The following is a 20355-nucleotide window of genomic DNA, read 5'->3' on the forward strand; positions in this document are numbered from 1 at the left end:
AGTTCATGCCAAGATGCTCTCCAAGGCATGATGGAAAGCAATCCTGTGTCAGTCTTCTGCTTGCAAACTTGCCTCAGGACTAATAAAGTTCTGCCATTGGCAGTAATGCAAAACATTGCTCAGGGAGCTCTTGGTACACTGAGCTGCTTGCTCAAGGTAAGGGAGAGGTAAGGACAGAACACCCTGAATTCTTAACTCCTGCTTTCAGGGTTCAATTAATCCCATTCATCTGAAAGTCAGGCATGTGTTGGCGGCCAGTTTTCTAGGCTTCCTCTGTGGTCAGTGGAAAGATGTTTCCTGAGGGCAATTCCTTCCATCTTAAAATATGCATCTGAGATAAGTGGGAGGATTTGTCCTCTGAGGGTTTCAAAGGAACCTGATGACCTTACACAGAAGATGCACTGAAATTTCAGACACTACAGTTCAAGAGGGAGAGTCCCATCCCAAGATACTAGATACATAATTTTCAATCTCAAGCAAAAAAGAATAAAACTAAGAACTAACTCTGACTTGGCTTTGGTGACCCCCATCTGTATTTTTCTTTGGAAAGGTTTCAAGTACTCTCCCCGCCACAATGTTTTCTGAGCATCTTCTCCAACTGCTAAGTGACAACCATCCCCTTGTTTGATAAGCTAATGTTGTAAATGTGCTTTTCTCCAGGTCATGCTTTACTCTCTCCTTTGTTTCTTAATTATATTCCCCATTGCTGGTTAGCTGCTTCAACTCTCAGGGGAATGACCTTGGTTCTGGGGAAAGTGTTCCTGAACTCTGCACACAGGAATGCTGCCCCAGGCTGCCTCCTGGACTTGTAGGAGTTTCTGATGCTCTTTTTCACCCCTTGGCTACTTAAGAACATTTTTGGGCATGGTTGATGGCACACTTGACCAATTAGCAGTAGTGAGGCTGCACAGTTTGAGTGCCCACAACTCATTAGGTTTATAGAGAGTCCTGGAGCCATGCCTTGGTCACATTTATTAACCTGCTCCCTGCTATTGCTCTGGCCTTGAGAACGAACACCTCATTAGAGAGCAGCCCAGAGGTAACATGTGTCTCCTGGGACACTCTAGATAGTAACTATTTACTGTAAACATCATTGTTACGTTCACAACACGATCTATGTAGTACACACCACATCCTCTCACGTGTAGAGGAATCAGTACAGAGCAGTTGTCTATGGGGATGTGTCTCACCTCCTTCTCCCGTTGGGATTTTCTGAAATTTAATAAAAGTTGAGCTCATGCTGTGCCTTTTCAGTGGATGCACACTATGAATGTCTTTTTCTTCCATCCCACCACTTATTTTCATGAAGCACTGAAGAACTTATTATCTTGGAGACTCCAGCCATCTGTCAGGTTTGGTTATAATCACCCAACAGATGAAGAATTTATGAGAGCCAAAGACATAGTCACACACACCTATGTACACACACACATACTCACAAACACTGCCATTGCTTAAGTCTCATTTCCTTAGGAAACCAGATTAAAAATAGCATTGATGTCAATAATGAAGTCTTTATTTCTTTGGCAGATCTCTGTTCCTTTTAAACCAATCCTCCCAGTGAGAGGTACTGCAAAATTCTCAACTGGAACCAGACCAGATCTCTAAGTGATAAGAACCTCACAGCAGTTTCACTGTACCTCAAACACCTCAAGGAAAAACACAAAGTGAATGTGAATTCTGTATAAATACTGAAAACTGGTGCCGAATTTCATACCAAGTTAACCCAGTGCCGGCATTTGATTTTTCTCTCCATTTAACTTCAGTGTATAAATACTATTTTAAAAAGTTTTCAAACCTCAGTATTTAAGGTATTTCCCATTATAAAGTACAGAAAAATACTAAAAAAGACTTAAGTTATTAATTTAAATATAAGTCACATAGGTTTCAGTCCTGAAACATTATTCCAGGAAAATGATGGAGATTTCACTTTTCTGCCAGGGAGAGTTCCAAAGCTCAACACCACCAAAACGTGTTTAGACTAAAAAGGTGTTTGGAAGCTCTCTGGCAGAATAATTTTCAGTTGATGAGCAACAGTTTATCGAAATCTAAGCATTTGGTAGGTCTCACTGACTAGCTCTTGAAAACTAGAAGTTTCAAGGTGGATTTATCTGGCTTTTTGCTTATTCACCTTCCTCTTCTTTCACTGGAAGTTGATAGGAGAAAAGCCTAGTGGTTCTGAAATGACATTTTGCCATGTTTCAGTTCACAACTCTTTAGCAAACCTGTCTACCAAGAGGTAGCCAGTCCATTTTTGCCAAGAATGACCATACTTTCAAATTTTGTTAGCAGGTTTGTTTTTTTTTTTTTTAAACCAATTTGAAACAGCAATGTTTTTGCACGAACTGAAGTTGCTTCTCACTCCCCACCAGTCCAGTCCAGACTCAGGGTTTCATTAGGTCTACTGCACAGAGCAGAAAGGGAGCTGAGATTCAGACATGAACCCGAATTTTGTCCGATTTCAGATGGCAGCTCGGCTGTTGGACTTGGGTTTGAGCCCAGTTTCAGTTGCCACCAGAGCAATTTTGTCCAACAGGCCTCTGTTGCTTTCTACAGGCCTCTATAAAACAGCTGAACGGTGGCAGAGTTTGTGTTTTCAATGTCTAAGAGAGGGGAATAACTAAAGTTTACGACATCTCGTCTTGCCGGTTGGAGCTTTAATTATTTCCCCTCTGCCCCTCTAAGTAATTCTACCTTCACTTTACATTTCTGATGTTTAAATATTGGTTTTGGGCAGAGGGATATTTCGCATACATTTTCTTTTCCTTGACACTTCTCTTCTGATCTACCAAAGAAAATAACAATGGAACTGGGATTTAATAGGCTTATAAAGAGGGTATTGATGGGAAAGTAGCAGCCTAGATTAAACAACCAGAGTGATAAAGAAATGTTGTCTCATCCAGGTGCACATGCCAGTCACCTTGATGTCAGTTGCAGAACTACCATTAATTCAGTGAGAATAGGATCTGATCCCAAATCCATAAATCCTTTCTCAGCAAGTTTGCTCTGATGATATTCCTGGCACAACCATGACTAAGAAAACCTGAAACTCTCACAAGAACGCCCAGTTTAATGAGATTTCCAGTCCCAGTTTCCATACCAGTAAAAATCCTCAAGAAATCCACATAAATTACAGCCAGGCTTTTTAAAGCTTTCAGCTTCACATCTACTTTTGCAAAACAACTAACTCCAGCCAGCAGCCATGCCCTGTCTTTCCAGGGCATCAGGATGACCATCAGTTCCTCTCCATATGCAGTCCTCCTGCAACTTGGCTCTAAAACTGGTCAGAAATGGCTTGAATCTCTAAGAGACCAACACCACAAACAGTACAAACCAGTTCCTAAATTCCTGGCTTTACTAAATTCCCTTTCCAGCTTTTGCTTTAATAGCCTGAGGTTCCAAGAGTGGATCTGCAGGGGATACAGCTATGGTGGTCCAGGATGCCTTGGGATATCCATGCTCCTCCTCCGGAATACACACCCAGGCAGGAGGGGCAGCAGAAAGGAACATGAACTCAGGTCAAGGCCATCAACTTGTATTAATGTGAAGGATCTTTGCTTGCATACCAGGCTGTGAATTCAAGGAAACTGAGTAGCCAGATTTCCCTCTGGTCTGGGACAACGTCATGCAGAAGGATGATAAGTACACTTGGTGCAGAGACATCTTAATCACTGCAGGTAGCCCACAAAGGTATCCCAGCTGACACAAGATCCTTGGATCCTTTGCAGTCTGTACCCTGTTTGCCTTTCACAGGAGCATCCCACAGAAACCTCAGTGTTAGAGGAAGGCTGCCAGTCTTTGGGTTCTCCACGCTGCTTCTTTAAAATCTTCCCAACAGCACTGTTAAAGCTGGATGGGAACTTTCAGATGAGACAGTTTTGGGATGGGAAGTGATGAATTGTCTGGCATCCATATATTGATTTCAACACTCCCATTATGAAATCTAGAGTTATATGGGAGCTCTGCCTGGTCTCCTGAGAGCTTACAGGGTGGCCTGTGGATACACAGCAAGCTCTTGTGTGTGCGTGTGTGGGTGAAAAAGTATTTCATCCCATGTTTAAGCCCATTCCTGTGTAGCAGAGTGCTTAAGCCTCTCATGATTCTTTGCAGTTCTGAAAAGAGAAAATTTCCTGAATTATGTCTATATTTTTTACATCTCAAATGTTGAAGAGAAATACAGTAAGGGCATAGCCAAAATTTCTATATTATAGGACAGGAGGGGACAATATAGTTTTCTTTGAAAACAGGCAGGCAGAATTAGACTTATACAGTAGAACTTGGCACAGGCATAATAATAAATATGATATGAAAACGTCAGAGACCCAGAGGAGCTGACATTAATGTATGGGTTTCTTTAAACCAAAATCCTACTGCGTGCAGGCATCATTTCCCATTCATCATGGGGAGAATTACACCAGAGATGGTGAAACACGCTGCGGTTTGCAAGGCCCATTTTAACATTAGCTGCTTTTAACATTTAGCTGAATACCTGCAGCCACAAACATAAAGACCTGAGCTTGAGGCTGCACCTTCAGTGGAGCAATGATGAAAGCGAAGGTGAGCAGTGGCCAGGCAGGACTCCCTGCTGAGGACAATGAATTCTCCACCTGACCACCAAAGACAGCCCAGGGCTTGCCCAGCTTCCCTCAACACCAGGAGAAAGAACAGAATGCCAGCCCAAAGACAGGAATCTGTCCTTTTACCTGCTGTGTCTCTTTCCTTCCTTGGCTGCTACAGGTGGCAGCAGCCTCAAGATCCTCCTCATCATTGCATTCCCTATACTGTGTTTCTACAATTAATATCTTGTTATACAAAAACGATTTTTCTTGAATCAGAGTTACTGGAATCAAGAAGTTCCCTTTTCACAATAGGGTGGTGCAGGCAGGTTTATTTTGGCCTCCCTAACTCAGGCACTCTCTGTTTGCCAATTTAAGCTTCAGGTGAAAAGCAAATATTCGGGGACTTCCAAACCTTCATATTATACAAGATCAATGCACATAAAAAAAAAGTTCCCTTGATTTTTTTATTTTTATTTTAAAAGGCTGCAAGCTGGATTTGCACTTGGAACAAGCTTTTCCCCAGTGGAGTATCTCCTGATTTACAACAGAGAGTCTGAAAAAAGAATCAGGCACTGCCTGTTTAATGAAGACTTTTAAATGAATCAGTTACATGATTTTGGTCAAAATTAGCATGCAGGTCTCTTTCTAAAAGCAAAGTGATACTTTGCCTTAAAAACTAATAGTAAAAGAAGTCCATACACAAAAATAGGTTGACCTCACTATAAGCATCTGGATGCCCAAATAAACATGAGCAGAGGGAATTCTACCATCTGCAAACTGTTAATTCACCCTTTTCTTCTCTTTTGTAGGCTCGCCAAGTTCAATCTCCTGGTCGCCAACTTCTTGCTCCACTGAGAAAACCCGCTGATGAACTGTGCTAGTGATGTCAGTAGCACCACTAATCAGCGCTGGATCAGGATGCCTGACCTGGGGGATAAAGTCTCTTTATACTCCAGACTGCAAGTGCTTTCTTTTTTCTCCCCTCCCCCCTCCTTTTTCCCCCCCTTTTGTGTTCTACAGAGGATCCAAGATGAACCCCTCCCCTCCCCTCCCCCCTCCTTTTTCCCCCCCTTTTGTGTTCTACAGAGGATCCAAGATGAAGAATGGAAATGGTAAAGAGCTACACAACCCTGGTAGCCAGAGGACCGGAATCCCGATGATTTAGTTCCCAGTGGAACCAACTCTGCAACTCCGAGTCTGATTTGCTGCATCAGTTGGGAGTGCAAAACAGCTATTTGCATATTTGACATCTGTAAATCCCCATCCCTCAGTGTGCAGTTGGATGGCGGCCTGAAGGCATTTCCCTTCCGAAAAAAGCACTTTCAAGTAACACATGTGAACCTCGGTGCCAGATCTGGTGGCAGGTGCTAATGGCTTTCACAAAAACTCTCAGGGTTTTAATTACCCGAGTTTTAAGTTGTGCACAGTATCCATCACATCCTTTCTTTTCCCAAACTGCAGAGTAGAAATATGGTTTCCAGTAACAACAAAATCCCACCTCTACCCGCCCCAGTTCAACATCCATCACGTTCCAGCTCAGTTGTGGTCACCTTTTTAACCGTCGATGAAGCATGTTCAAGACAGCTACATCATCTGGATATCTCTCCAGGGGCTCTTTAGCTTTTGGAGGAAAATAAGAACACTTCAGTGGTGATCAAGACCATTCAAGACCTGAGTCACCCTGGAGATGTCTGTCACTCCTACTCATTCCAGAAGGTGAAGGGTGAGCCTGTTTCTGTCTTTGGTACCTCAAGTATCTAAAATGACGTGTGCTGAAATTCCCTTTGGGAATCCTCTGCAGAGAGGACAAAAGGAAAAGAGTTGGAGCTGAGGACTACGAGAAGGAGATTTTATATTCTTGCTGTGCTCTCACACTAGCCCCATCCTTTAGAAAAGTTGCACAATGCTCTCTTTCCCTACTGAAAACCCACTTCTGAGTGCCACTACAAAGAATTACCAGATAACATTTACTTTGGAAATAAGTAACGTTACTGTTTGAGAGCCTGGACTAAACGACCTTTAAAGGTTTCTTTCAACCCAAATTATCTATGACTATTGTTAACAGTCTGATTTATGATGATCAGAATCAGTACTGATGATGCTGCCTGCCCAATGCTGGTTGAGAGAACTCCACAGGACGAGGAGGGAATTCACCCATTCTGAGCACAGAAATTATCAAATTCTACTTCTGCTGTTTCTACTTTGGGATGAATTCCTCTGTTTTCATGGGAGCACACAGACATCTACAACTGTATTTTCTTGCAGAGCATCTCAGAAATTCAAACCTAATCCATCAACCAATAGGTACCTAATCTCAGCCGCCTCAGCCTACGGCTGAGCAAGAGCGCTCGTACTTTCATGTACACAGATCCCTGTTATCACCAGCTGCACCTGGAGCTGTGGTCACCAGCCCACTCTGGCTTCCACCACACCATGGACAACAGCTTGGGTCCTCTCTGACATCTCAGATGCAGGAGGCTGGTGAGGTGGTTTAACATTTTCCTTCCTCCACCACGGGACCGTGGTCCAGAGACAGTTTGATTCCCCTCTTACCATGGGAGATGCCATGGAACTTGCATTTCAGCTCTGTCTCAGCACTTAAAGAAAATTCTCCGTGATACATTTATTATTTTAACTAACCAAACTCACTGCCTTAAACCCTACTGATTTGGCTGCTAATAAGCATCATGAACTGGAGCAGCATCCGAATTTCTGAAGCAGTAAATCCAGCTCTCAGCTACAAAACTGACAGCTCTCATAAAAGAAAGAAAGAAAAAAAATGCAAGTAAGTAAAACATCCTAAGGAAATTATCGTTCAAATTAACTGCAGACATAAATTTATCCATTTGTTATCATAAGTGTTACTTGAAAATTATTTGGCCATAAAAATGAAATAAACCAGAGTGATTTTTTCTTAAACATTGACTTCATATGTATAGTCTTAGTTGCCAAAATATTAACTCTTTTTAACAGCCTATGTGCTCTTGGCTGTGTGTCTTTCTTGACTGTAAATGGCCCTTTATAAATTGTCTGTATATATGAGGTCTAAGGCTGTTATTACAGATCAATAATTCCTAGCAATCCATGATGGATTTTCAAAACACAAAACCCAAGTCAATACCCAAATTTTACTTGAAAGCACTCTATTTAGCAACCCTTAGTCATTGAAAGGGAAACATTACCATGCCCATAACTGAAAAATATCATTTAACTGCACAAACAATAACTGCTGTTTCATTACTAGAGTATAATTACTGTGAATACAGGTATGGTGATATTTTCACATTAAGCCTGAATATGGTAAACCCTGGCAGGAGAAGAACGAAGTCTATAGAACTGGGTATGAGCTGGGTCCCCTTTTACCCAAAGCCTGTATTTTTCTTGGAGAGGAGAAAGAAATGAAAGTAGAAAGAATAAATGACCATTTTCACTTCTACGTGTTTTATAAAGGAATAAATTAAAAGTCTGAATTACTCCAACACATTTAAATTGTGAGTAATTCCATGGAAGACAGGAAAGGGAGAAATCCATTGAAAAGTCTACTTTTTATTTTTAAGAATGACAGAAAACTGAAAAGCTCTATTCAGAACTGAGTAATATTTTTTTTGTTTTAATACTTCTGACTGGAACAAGAAAAAAACATCTTTCAACAGCATAAAAAAGCTTTGCTTCGCTTTATGAAAAACTGTTTTATCTCAGCGTGCTTGGATATTCAAAGGCCTGTCCCCTTCCCACTCCTTCATTCCCAGGACTTGTCTGTTCAGTGTTTCACAGCCCTCGTGCTCTTGCAGACCAGATTCTGAGCCACCTCTCCTATGATGCACCACAGCTCTAAACAGAATATAGCAAAATTTTAACCGGGAATCCCAGTTTACAGGAGAACAATGACACCCAGGCACCCGGGATTTTGATCAACATCTTCAAGAAGTGGACTTGCTTTTCAGAAGCAGGCTGAAAAATTCTGCTGAAAGATTTTGATCAGCCTTCTTTTAAAAGAGAGGCAGGATGAAGAAGGTAGAAATTCTACGTGTAAAATAGTTAATAACCAGCCCATAAACATGCAGAGTTGCACAGGCAACAGAATTAATTGCCTGCTATATCCCAATCACTTCAATGGCCTCATCTTCCATATGAAGGCAGAGCAGGTGTTTCCAGGGGTGACCTGACCTGCCAGACCTGCCAGGACCAGGGTGTGGGATCTGTCCCTACGTGAAGGTTATTTAGATCTGATGAGAGGGGATGCCCCATCTCCCTCTGCCTGCCATTTTCAGCCACACATTTTCATCCAGCCAGCTGGGAATTCAGCTTACACTGGATGAGCTATGTTTTTTTCCTGATGGTGAAGTGCATGCTTTATTATGGGGACAGGGCTTTACACTCTACCAAGTTTCAACTGAGAAGGGATTTTCTGCAAGATTTCTGCAACACTGACCATATACTTTTTGCTGACAGACACCTGCATCCTCCAGCTCAGTAGCACCAGGCTCCTGCACCAGGTTGCCAGGAAATCATCATCTTGCTTTTCAGCTGAAGCTAGTCATTGGGTTTCTTTGGGGTTTTTGGCGGGTATTTTTGGTTCTACAGTCATGGAGCAGGACTCACTGAGCCAAACGAGACTGTAATTTGCAAAGACACCTGTGTGGTGCCTTCTGGCTTAGTCAAGCTCGTTATACAAATTCATTACAGAACTACCCACCCGTGGCACTGGGATCTTAGATCAAGCTGAGGATGGTGCCCTGAGGGAGCAGCAGAGCCTCAGTTGCTGCACACAGCTGTGCAAAAGCCAGGTAAACCTTCACTAGGGCAGTATCCATAAGGTACAGCTCCTGCAGGGAGGCCACTGGAGGAACCAGGCAGGGCTCTACCTCAGGAGGGCTGTTTTCCCCATCTCCAAGCCCCTTGGCTACAGCTATACCTGTGAGTTACAGGATGCCACTGAGTCCACGTGAATCATCGTGTGGGGCTTGAGACTCCCTTCTACAGCAACCCTTGTCCACAAAATTGCATTTGGGGAAGTTTTTCCAAGGTGCTTTTCTCGTAACAGGCTTATTTTCTTATTTATTTTCCTAATTTGATTTGGCAGCACAGTTTTACCCAGTTTTTCCCTCCCAGAAACTATGATGGAGATTACGAAATTTGGAAAACAATTCACAATACACATATATAATTTAATTACTATTCATCCATTAGTTCCAATACCCTCAAAATAAAGGGATTGATGCAAAAATCACGCTTAGCATAATTTGGAGTACATAGTCCAGAACACTTTTTTCAAATTATTTCCCTTTCATCGTTAGTCTTAAAGATGCAGAATCTTAAATGAAGTGAAATAATTTTTGCACTGTTCTGGGAGCAAATGAGCTCCCGCAGACTCTATCATGCCTGTCCTAACCAAAGGTGCATTCCTAAAATTTTACACTTCAGAATTCATGGGAATATGTGAAAGCCTCAACTTTCATCAAAAACACCCACCATTCACTTTTATAAAAGGCAAAATCAAATGCTCAAAGTTTTAGAAAACTATTTGAATTCACAACCCAACCACATACCAAAGAAACCATTAAAATTCATGAATTAAATATAAGAATGAAAAACACAACATGTATCAACAAACACCACTCATAATTCAGTGCATGGGGGAAATAAAAAGGAAACAAAACCCCCAAAAAATTCTTCAAGAGGAAAAACTGCATTTGAATCATAAGAGAAAATGAACTTGCTTGAGCTTCAGTCCCATAATAATTTTGGCATTGAAAAATTAATAATTTTCTCAGAACTTACTGCACGAAGGAAAAAACACCCCAGAGAAGCAAGAAGGAATTAATTGTATTAAAGTAGGGATGGCCTGCAGGGATGGCCCACTTTGGTGAGAAAGGCCAAAGGGATGCTGGAACAAAGAACCCAAAACAAAAAGCTTTCCTTGGCATCTCCCGCATCCCAGCTCTCAGTAAATCCAGCTGCATGTGTCTGTTCTGTCCTGCCACAGTCAGTGCTGGGAAAACGAAACAACCCAGCAACAAAGGCAGTTTTCAACATGGCCAAAAATGGGTGCAAAAGAAAAAATGAGACTTGCTCTCCATAAGCCAGCTTTCCCAAGGGATGCTGCTAGGGAGTTTCAGGTAGGTGCTGTCTGATGGGGACAGGAAGTGAAAGCTCAAACCTCCCAGAAGTTAAACGTGCCTTTCTATAGAATGCAGTGTGTAATTAGTATCCATTTGCTTAATTTCACTTCTGTTATCAGCACAGATTGGATTGGATCCATGACCCACCTAGTCCAAGATCCTGGTCTGTAACTGATGCCCTGGAAAAGTGTGTAGAGCAGGGTAAGTGGGCAGTGATGCCCAATATGAGTTTATCCTCTCAGCTCCAATATGTATTGGTTAAGGGATTTCCAAAACTGGAGACTATGTCAAAGCCATCATGTTCGATAATCTCTGATAAACCTCGCTCCTCGGGTTAGACAACCTGGTTTTCATGAATCCCTGTCCAATTATGAACCATCATGATATATTTTCCTACTGTAAAAACAGTTAAGCAAAACTTCTTAGCCAGAAACATCAGGCAAGCCTGAGACTAAATAAGCTTGGGAAAATTCAGTCCGGATACACTCAAAAAATAAATACATCAAAACGCATGTGTCTCCACTAAAACCCGCAGTCTTTAATCAAAATTCCCACTGAAGTGAGTAGCGAAAGGTGAGTTGTTGCCAGAGTTCATAGCGAGAGCCATGGGATGAGGAGCAAAGTTCTGTCAAAAATGAGAAATTGCCAAGGAGAGGGAGCAGGAGGAGCAGATTGGTTCTCAGCACGGCAGTCTCAGGCTGCCTTGAAGCTGAGGGAGCTCAAAGAGACACTTAAGCTGGTGCTCAGGATTCAGCTGAGCTGGGGCCTGAACAGTTATTATTTATACTCTTATCACACAGAAATGTGAATTCCACTGGAAAAGGGAAAATAAAAAAAACGACAGTAGCACGTACTGTTGCAGACTCATAGAAGTACTGCAGATGTCTTTGTTCTGCAGACTTTAGGGAGAGCATTTAAACAGGCAGAGGGACATATTGGATTTTTACTTAATGGTTCAAAATGCTGCTATTTAGCTACACACACACCTCATGCACTTGTGAAAAGCCTAAAACCAGCAAATCTGTACAGAAACACGACCAGAGCAGTTAAGTCACTCATTGAGGAAGTCTTAACTACAGCAACCCCAAGAGGTTTGAAACTCTGGGCCAGCACCCTGTGCCACCAAAGGGTTTGTGTGCCATCAGCACCTGGGTTTGCAAATTCAAACTTCAACTATCTGCTACACTTGTGGCTACAAACCATTGTGTGAACACAACCCAAGCAGGCCACAAGTCAGTCTGGGAAGGGAACAAAGACAGCAGCATGAAGAGCACTCAACTTCACATTTCTACAGCTGGATGGAAAACAAAGGAGAGCAGCCTGTCTGCAGCCAGGCTGGACCAAGACCCACCTCCTTCAACAACTGCATTTCAGAAGCAGGTCTAGACAAACAAAAACCTTTCTGCTTCTGCTCCTGCTCAGAGACAAAATCCTAAAGCATTCAAAACACTTTACTTCCAGTCACAATAACTGAGTAAAACAGAAAAAGTCATGCCATACCTGCTCCAAAGGCAAAGAAGAAGCTCTTGTCTCTGTTCTCCCTTAAAAGTGACATCACTCTCTTCCCCATCCTCTCATTCCTCTTGTAGATGAGCTCCTGTCTGAAGTAGCTGTCTATCTCCTGAGCCGTCACCTGCTCGTGGGGCGGGAGTGTTGTGTTGATGAAGTTAGGGACCTGCAATGGAGAGAGAAGCTATAGCTCAGCTGGCACTGGTTCAGGAATCGCCAAAACACTCCATGTTTTAATCCAGCCTTATGTAAGCCACCTGAGCATCACTATCATTTAAAAAAAACCAAAAATCTGTTAGGCGGATAAGAGCTTGGGAGGTTGTTAGGAAGTCTTAAAAAAAAAAAATAATAAAAAAAATCAATGAATATACTTTTTTTTTTCCAAAGTGAAACTAATATTTTCTAAATAAAACTTTCGTTCATTTTGACTTTTCTCTGTTCCTTCAGCAAAATGTAGTTTCAGGTGTTACATTTGGGTGAGTTACTAGGACCTTTATTCTCTTCTTGCTCAAAACAGTTCATTGGTTATTTAATACCAAAATCCTGTGATCTGTTCCCAGCCAAGGTCACCATGAACTTGAGTAAGGACTGTATCTGGGCTTTTTTAATAACTTAACAGTTTTAAAAGAGGCAAGGACAGCAAAACCAGACACAGGAAGATGTACACAGAGTAAACCCTCTCATCCTTCTTGCAGCTTTAAATGCTTTTAGATCTCACCAGAGAGGTCAATGCATTGCAACACATAAATCCCTGGAATGTTCCTGACATTTTTGAGGAAGAGATTTTCACAAGAACTGCTCCCTCAGTCCCTGCTTTTGTGAGAAGAGATGTTCATAGACACAGAAGAAAGGCTGAAACCCCAAGGACCAGAGGCAGACCCAGGAATGAGCCAAGATCCAAGCTGTAATGGACAGACAAGCCAAAAGTCTCTGATTATTAGGATAACAACTTATTTTGACACAGTAAAGGTCCAAGGTCTACCACAAGAGTTTGGGGGCCCAAGTGCCCCATGGTGGGAAGTGCTTGTAAGTGGGCAGTGTCTGATGACTGCTAACGGGACCCAGGCACATTCTGGAGGTTTTCTGTGCCTCACCACTGGAAAGCAGCTTAATCTGCAAAACCTAGATCCAGCTTTCTGAGTCCCCAGGTAAATGTAAAGCTGCCAGGATTTCCAGTGTTAATCTGAGCTGGTGGTAATGACATTGCAGGCACAGCCCATGAGGGGAACATCCCTCACTCGCTGTGCTGAAATACTTGATGCAGTGACTCTCTTACTCAGGTTATTCTTCCTCTGGTTTTCTACTATACCGAATTCCTGTACTCATTTTCTAAAACTTGCCTTCAAACTATGTTTTGCAGACCACATCTTACCCTCCCACTTGGCCACACGGTTTTATCACAACAATTTTTGTCTTTTCCCACCCTCTTCACTCATACTGCCTCTCCAAAAGTTTTCAGCAAGTCTTAGGGAGACTTCCTAGTGACTTTCCTTAAAGCTTTTTTTTTGCAGCCCCATTTTCATCACTCTTAATGTGTGGGACCAAGCAGCAGAGATTTCTCACCATGCATTATGCAGGATGAGTCTACACTTCACTCTGGATTCCCACCAAAGGCTGTACCCAGTTGAGTGAGGCAGAAATGGGAACCACATCTCCTGACCCAGGGGCTCCCAAGTGGATGGAGCTAACACTGATGCTGACAGAGACCCTGCCCCAGTCTATTGGGTCTTACAGACCAGCTGGACCTTTCCTTTTCCAAATGACTTCTCAACCTGCTTTGCCAAATCAGAGTGATCCTCACAGCATGTCCTTCCTTAAGGGTTCAATTGCATTACCCTGAATCATTCCTTTGGGCTTTCCAGCATGGCTTGGAATCACCAGTGCATCTTGTGAACTCCTCAGAGCATGCAAGTACTTTGCACCTTGTTCTCAGTTTAGCCCTTTGGCAGCACTCAACAAATAATAAGTCCCATTAAGCCAGACCTATCTGACACACCAGTTTCCTGGAAGGAAGCTGCCTCCACGTCTGGCAAGAACATGCATTTGTCTCAAAGGGATGCAGAAGTAGCCTGACAGTGTTAAAGAGGTAAAATGCTGCTGGCTACAGCAGCACAGGATGTAGTGGCTTCCATTCCCAGTGAAAAGCAGGGAGAAATTTATATTGTAGGAATAAAGTCTGAGGAACGAGTAGCCATTTTACACTTGCAATAACCTCTCTAACACAAAGCTGTAAATCAGGTGGTCCATGCAGGTATCACAAGCCTTTGCACCTCCTCTGTACTGAGGCTCTGTGCTTAATGGGTTGATGTAGCTCAGGGAGGAGTCAGGGAAGCCTTTAGACACGGAAATGGAAGGTGAAATTTTTTGGAAGCATCTGAAAGCTCAACACCCACATAAGAGAAATCTCTTCTTCCCTGGTTTCGGCTGAAGGGAAGTGAAGGCTGGGAACTGATGAGACCTGATCTGGAATGACCTGAGATGCTTTGGGGAAAACAAATTACTGTGAGGACAACCTTCTGCTACACAAAGCAGGAGCAGCAGTGCTGGGGGACCAAGCAGCTTTGTGCGTCCCACTCCTGCCAGGGGACAGCTCTGATGCTGGAGGTCCAAGAACAGAAGTTGCATTTAGACCTTGACCAAGAAGAGCTTTGCCAAGAAAGGAAGTACCTTTCATCACCTTGTGCAACAACATCACTTGCAATCCTACATCCACATTCAACCTACAGTTTTTTCCTCCCCTTTATCTAACCTAAAATACAGTACACAAAACAGACCCATTTACTTGCCCTTTCTTCCCTCCCTTTCTTTCCTTCTCTTCTGTGGGAGAGTTTGCCAATGGCAGAGAGATAAACTTAAAACCAAGGACTGTGTTTTGTCAGTGTTTCTGGTGCTTGCCTAAGGAACAAGACAAAGGAAGGCATCACCTCGAGAGGCACATCATCAGCTACAGGTCCCGCTGCACCTTGAGCATTCCTGTATTTCTAATGCCTGGCAAAAATAAAACATGCACGTGTGTTTCTGCGTGTGTGTGGCAGAGGACAGAAGATAAATGGTTGCAGTAAGTATGCCCATACACAGTAGTGCAACCACACTCCAAGCTATGACACTGGCCCCATCAATCACCTCTGCTCCTCCCTGAATTGCAGTTCCTTTCCACAGTCGGTGACATACACCATGCCTGGCTTCGAGGAGGCAGCTGCTTCTGTTGATTTAATAAACCCTCTGGATTCTTAACCACCAGATAGGGATCAGGAAGTCAAGAAACAGTCACACGCAATTAGGAAACTATTAACTAGAGCCAGAATTTAAGTGGTTTGTTTGTTTGTGGTTTTTTGTTTTTGTTTTTTTTTTTCTGTGGGGAAAAAAGAAAAAGAAAATCTCTTGTTTTAAATGTGCACCAAAAGGATGCACCTACCCTCTTCCACTTTTACTTTGTTTCCATTCAGTGAAAAAAAATTAATTTTAACATTTTAATTATATGTATTTGTTGTTTTTGAACTGAGAGGGAATGAGTGAGACATTTGCTGTGCCATTGGGTGAGGGAGTGACCTCCCAACAATAGCTGAACGCTGCTACCAGTATTTAAATGTACAGTGGAGTGGATGATGTGACCAGGTGAAAATCCTAACTTCTAATTTTGCTGTTCATCTAGGAGAGTAATAGTTGGACTAGCAGAAAAACACATCACCTGGGGTGTGCTCACTTTGTAGTGGCTACACATGACAAGAGATAAATTGATTCTTTATGTCCAGTCTTTGCAAGCTTTCTGAGAATCTAACCAGCTCATATATCTATTTATTTCTCATGGAAACTCAATAATGTATTTCACTGAGGTGTTCAAAATATGGAATATTTTGTTTTACTGAATAAGTTAGCACTCCTCCTTTTTTTCTAATTCCTATTTTCTTTGGGTTACGACTCTTCTATGGACAATATAGTAGACTCAAAACTCAGTCATTTGGTATACTCTGCCTTTCTTAGTTAAAATTTTGAGGTTAAAGAAAGGCAATATGAGAATAAAAAAGAACCCCCAGCCTTGCAGACATTTTTTACCCTCCCTACTGCCTGTATAATTTTAGTTGAGCAGTATCCCTGATGGAATATATGTGTGGGTAGAGCTCTGTGCACACATCTGAGCTCACAGTACTGTGGGATGCGGGCCATAATTCTTCACCTTTGAAGTCAGTGGGAGCTTTAGGCAGAAGAAAGAGGAAGGATTGTGGAGTGGTTATGACACTACCCTGAAAAAATGATTCTGCTCCCATGGGCGATACAAATCTCTTGCATGATCACAGGCGTGTCATTTGGGTTTAAACCTTCAAAGAAAACTTGGCACTTAACCTCCACTAAGTATCCTTGAAGCATTTGGCTTTATTCCTCCTGTCTCTCAAAAGTCCATCTGTAAAATGGGGACAGCAAGACTTTCTACCTTGATGTTACTCACAAGGCACTGGCTGACTCTAGCTGTGGAAGGACCCAAAGGAAGATCCAAAGTCCAAGACGATGCTCGGTGGTAACCTCTCTTCCAATAAATTCCCACAGAGGCTGGAATTCTGCTGCAGTCATTAGCATAAGAGCTAACAACATACTTTAGCTTAGAAAAATGCATCAGCCATAACTCAAGATCTATGCTATGCTGTCAGCTTTGTCTAGGGAGACAGAGAGAAAGAAAAAGGAAAAAAAAAAGAAGAGAAAAGCAAAATATATTGGTGTAGAGTCTTTTTCACATTTAGGGCTTACTGCCAAAGTTCAGCTGAAAATGCATGGACATGGGATGACATTTAAGTACATTTTCTAATTTACTATTTTTTAATATTTAGACAAATATTCTGAACAGAGGCACAATGCCAGAGTTGTGAATATGTAACTGCAAATAATTTTTTTGGACACATATAAGCACCATCAACTATGATTAACATTTTTTTCCCCCTGCTTTGGATTTATTGGCTACAGTGGAACTGCTCTAGACTCAGTCCAGTATCAAATCACAATCAGATGTGGACTAATAGTGTTATCGTTCCTACTCCTATACACCACAGTTCCCAATCCTCTGATAACCTTCCTTAGCCTCGTTCTGTTCCAGTGATGATAGAGTATTTCTGGAATGTGCATTCCAACTGTAAGATTATGTCCATGAAAAACCAATACTACCGAGACTGGGACAGAGGGCTGGGTGCCCTTCCTTGCCTTCAAGGTGCTCTTCAACTATAATTCTACCTGCAGATGGAGAAGAGGAAGCTGAGTCAGGGAAGTGGGAAGCCAGCTCCTGCCACGGAAAACACAGTGACCCTAAAACCTTTCCAGCTATTATCTTCCTATATCTTGGTCAAGCCTGTTGGCTTCTGAGACTCTTCTCTCCCACTGTCTCCCAATCAGCAGATGATTTGAGGTTTTCCAGCCTCACCTCCTGTGAAGTATCCAAACTCCACATGCTGCAAGTACAGCACCATCCCTAATAGTTGCAGGAGAATCTATTAATAATAAAAATGCCTTATTTCTTTAATTCCTTCTCTCCCCAGCGTTCACTGGCTAAACAGAGAAAATAGGAGGAGCCACACCCAGGGTCACCTATGGCAAGCCAGAGAGCTGGCCATCAGCTTCCAGAATTCCAGTCCAGCACCTCAATCCAAACCCCATCCCTCTTTCCCTGACAGGAGGGCTCCACTTCCATGCTAGTAATTCTTATCTCCAGTTGTAAGCAGGGAGTTGTTCCCAGATCACGACAACTACATTAATTTTTTCTTAAACATGCTAAAGATTGGGTTCTCTTTATTAGTCTTTTGGTTTATGAGCTTTACGTGGGCAGAGGCCAGAAGACAAGTAATGGATCGTGCTTTGAAGGATTTTCCCCACATCATTCAGGTCAGGAACTTTTATCCAGTCGACAGCACTATGCAAGATAAGGATCTGAAGAGCTGACAGCTCAGCTTATGGGGGCTGCCAAGGAGCCAAAGCAGCATCCCAAAACCCGCTGGCTCCTCCAGCCCTAAATTCACACCAGCCCTTCTTGGGTCAGAGGCTGACATCTGAGCTCGAGTTATCATTCCTTTATGAAGGGAGGATACCCTCCTGTTAACCAGCCCTGACAAGGCATTGTGGCTTTTACTGAAGTGCTGCAAAATATACTGCTCTGGACTTGGAAGACACCTGTTTTCCTCTGATTTATGGATCCTTCTGGCATCTGGGAGAGCAATATCCATTTACTGCAGCCTCTGATAGAAGGATTCAAATAGTGCAAAGTGAATGGGCTGTGAGAACAAGCATCTCCACAAGGCTGCTGCAGAAATGAGTAATGCTGCCAACTCAACTGGTTTTCCTCCAGCACTCTTGAGTTTCCATTGTGATGGAGACCAGCAATGGCCAAGGAGGGGGTGTCTGGTTAAACTGATTTAGCCCAAAGCCCAAAGTAGGCAGCTGCCAAGAAGATAAGCTTCCAGTTTGTTATGGAAAAGGGAAACCAGGAAGGAGCAGTATCCAGTTTGAGCATGTGATTAACCCATTATTGCTTTCTTTTAAGCACCAAAATTTAAAGTAATATACTAGAAGCCCGAGTTGACTGTAAAAGGAGTCTTTCATCTTCAGAGTAAAGTCAGTTCCATCACTCCTTTCCCTGGGCTGGAGGGGAAAAAAGGCAAAAATACCTTTTGCTTGAAGGGAAGTAAGGGAACAAAGGAGTTCAAGAGCACAAGGAAAGCCAGAGTAAGAGCAAGCACATTTCTTGGTACCAGCTCTGGGCAGCCATTTCTGGCTGTGAGCTAATCCCTGCCCACCTACATCACTGCTCAGGATCCCTGTACACTGCAGATACATTGCAGTTCATGTCAGTGAGCTTTCTGCATTTAAAGCTAGTGGGGTACCCCTCAGCACAGCATGGCAGCCTGAGTGTGAAAATAGAGGTCTCTGAGTTTCAAACTGGCTAGTTCAGGTTTATGAGCCACTAGAACATCTAAACTTGTAAATAGAGAAAAATTACAAATAGAAGAAGACATGGAGGGGGAAAGCAGGCTGAATGCCAGTGAAGTCCCTATGGATAGTACATGATACTTCTAAAAACCAGCTCTGCAGGTGACACGAAAGCTGTAGGAGTCATTGCTGGACTGAGTGTAATATTGCCTGCAGGCAGGGTGGGCTGCAGCCCTTGGACACTCCTGTACCTGCAGCTTCAGCTCTCACCACACCTGTGTGGAGACCCTCCCTGGGATCACCAAACCCATCCTGTCACTGCCTGGTGGCACAAGGCCAAACAACAGCTGTGTGTCCTGCCTAGTTCTACCTTCTCTGTCCATTTGGGCAAAAGAAAAACATCTTTTAAAAAGAAATTAAAAAAGGCAGAAAGGCTATAGGGATGGACTGTGCATCTCACATACAGCCTGGGGGGTGAGACTTCCATCCCTGTTAGAGAAGACTTTCAACAAATCCCTGGGAAGTCATGACCTCCATGTATGTTTTCTATTTGTTTTTCCACACCAGTCAAACAGTTGTTTTCCAAGCACTTAGGAAAGAAAAAGAAAAAAAGAAGCAAGCAAGCAACACCAACCCCTCCTACAAGGCCTCCCTCTCCATCCCAACCCTGTCCCTGCTCCCCTTGGTCGCGATGCCAAAATATGCAGCCGGCCTCTCTATCTGAATGAATGTTTTGATTAAAGAAGCCTTAACAAAACACAGTCAGAACAATGATCCCGGCCCCCTTTCTGCAAGCCTCACCAACTATGCAGTGTATATTTAGGACCAGATTACAGGGACCTGTTCATTAATCGAGTAACGATGACAAGCCTGTAGTGTATGCAAATAAAGGTTTGGGTTTCGGAAGGGGAGGGTAAATCTTAACTACCTAATGATACTCCTGCTGCATTTAAAGCCCCTTCATTGCTGGGATTGTTTTGAGGCCAGCTTTCATGAGCTTGCAAACATATGGAAAAGTTCAAGATTTTCTATTTCCCTTCCAAATGCTTTGTTTCCTTTGACAAAGAATACTTTTTTTCTGTTCTGACACTAAAACCATCACCTATTATATTGCCATGACACCCAAGTCAAGATACTGATCAAAGGGCAAAGCAGGGCAATAAAGTGAAGAAAAAAAAAAACAAGAAACGGGGGCCAGATGGTTTGGGTGGGGGGGTGTTTTATAAAAAAATTGCAATTCTTTTTGCAAAGGTATTTTTCAT

The 20355-nt window shown here is 42.7% G+C and overlaps 1 protein-coding gene across 1 annotated transcript in view; it reads right to left on the reverse strand.

Moving 5' to 3' along the window:
• Positions 1 to 20355, reverse strand: part of LOC108492900 (metalloprotease TIKI2-like) — a 273870-nt gene that overhangs the window by 99467 nt on the left and 154048 nt on the right. The window contains exon 4 of the mRNA XM_017805752.1: positions 12182 to 12356. Within this exon, the coding sequence (XP_017661241.1) occupies positions 12182 to 12356 (175 nt within the window). The remainder of the gene's footprint in view (positions 1 to 12181; positions 12357 to 20355) is intronic.

Source organism: Lepidothrix coronata, unplaced genomic scaffold, assembly GCF_001604755.1.
Source record: "Lepidothrix coronata isolate B3197 unplaced genomic scaffold, Lepidothrix_coronata-1.0 Scaffold12, whole genome shotgun sequence".
NCBI classification, from domain to species: domain Eukaryota; kingdom Metazoa; phylum Chordata; class Aves; order Passeriformes; family Pipridae; genus Lepidothrix; species Lepidothrix coronata.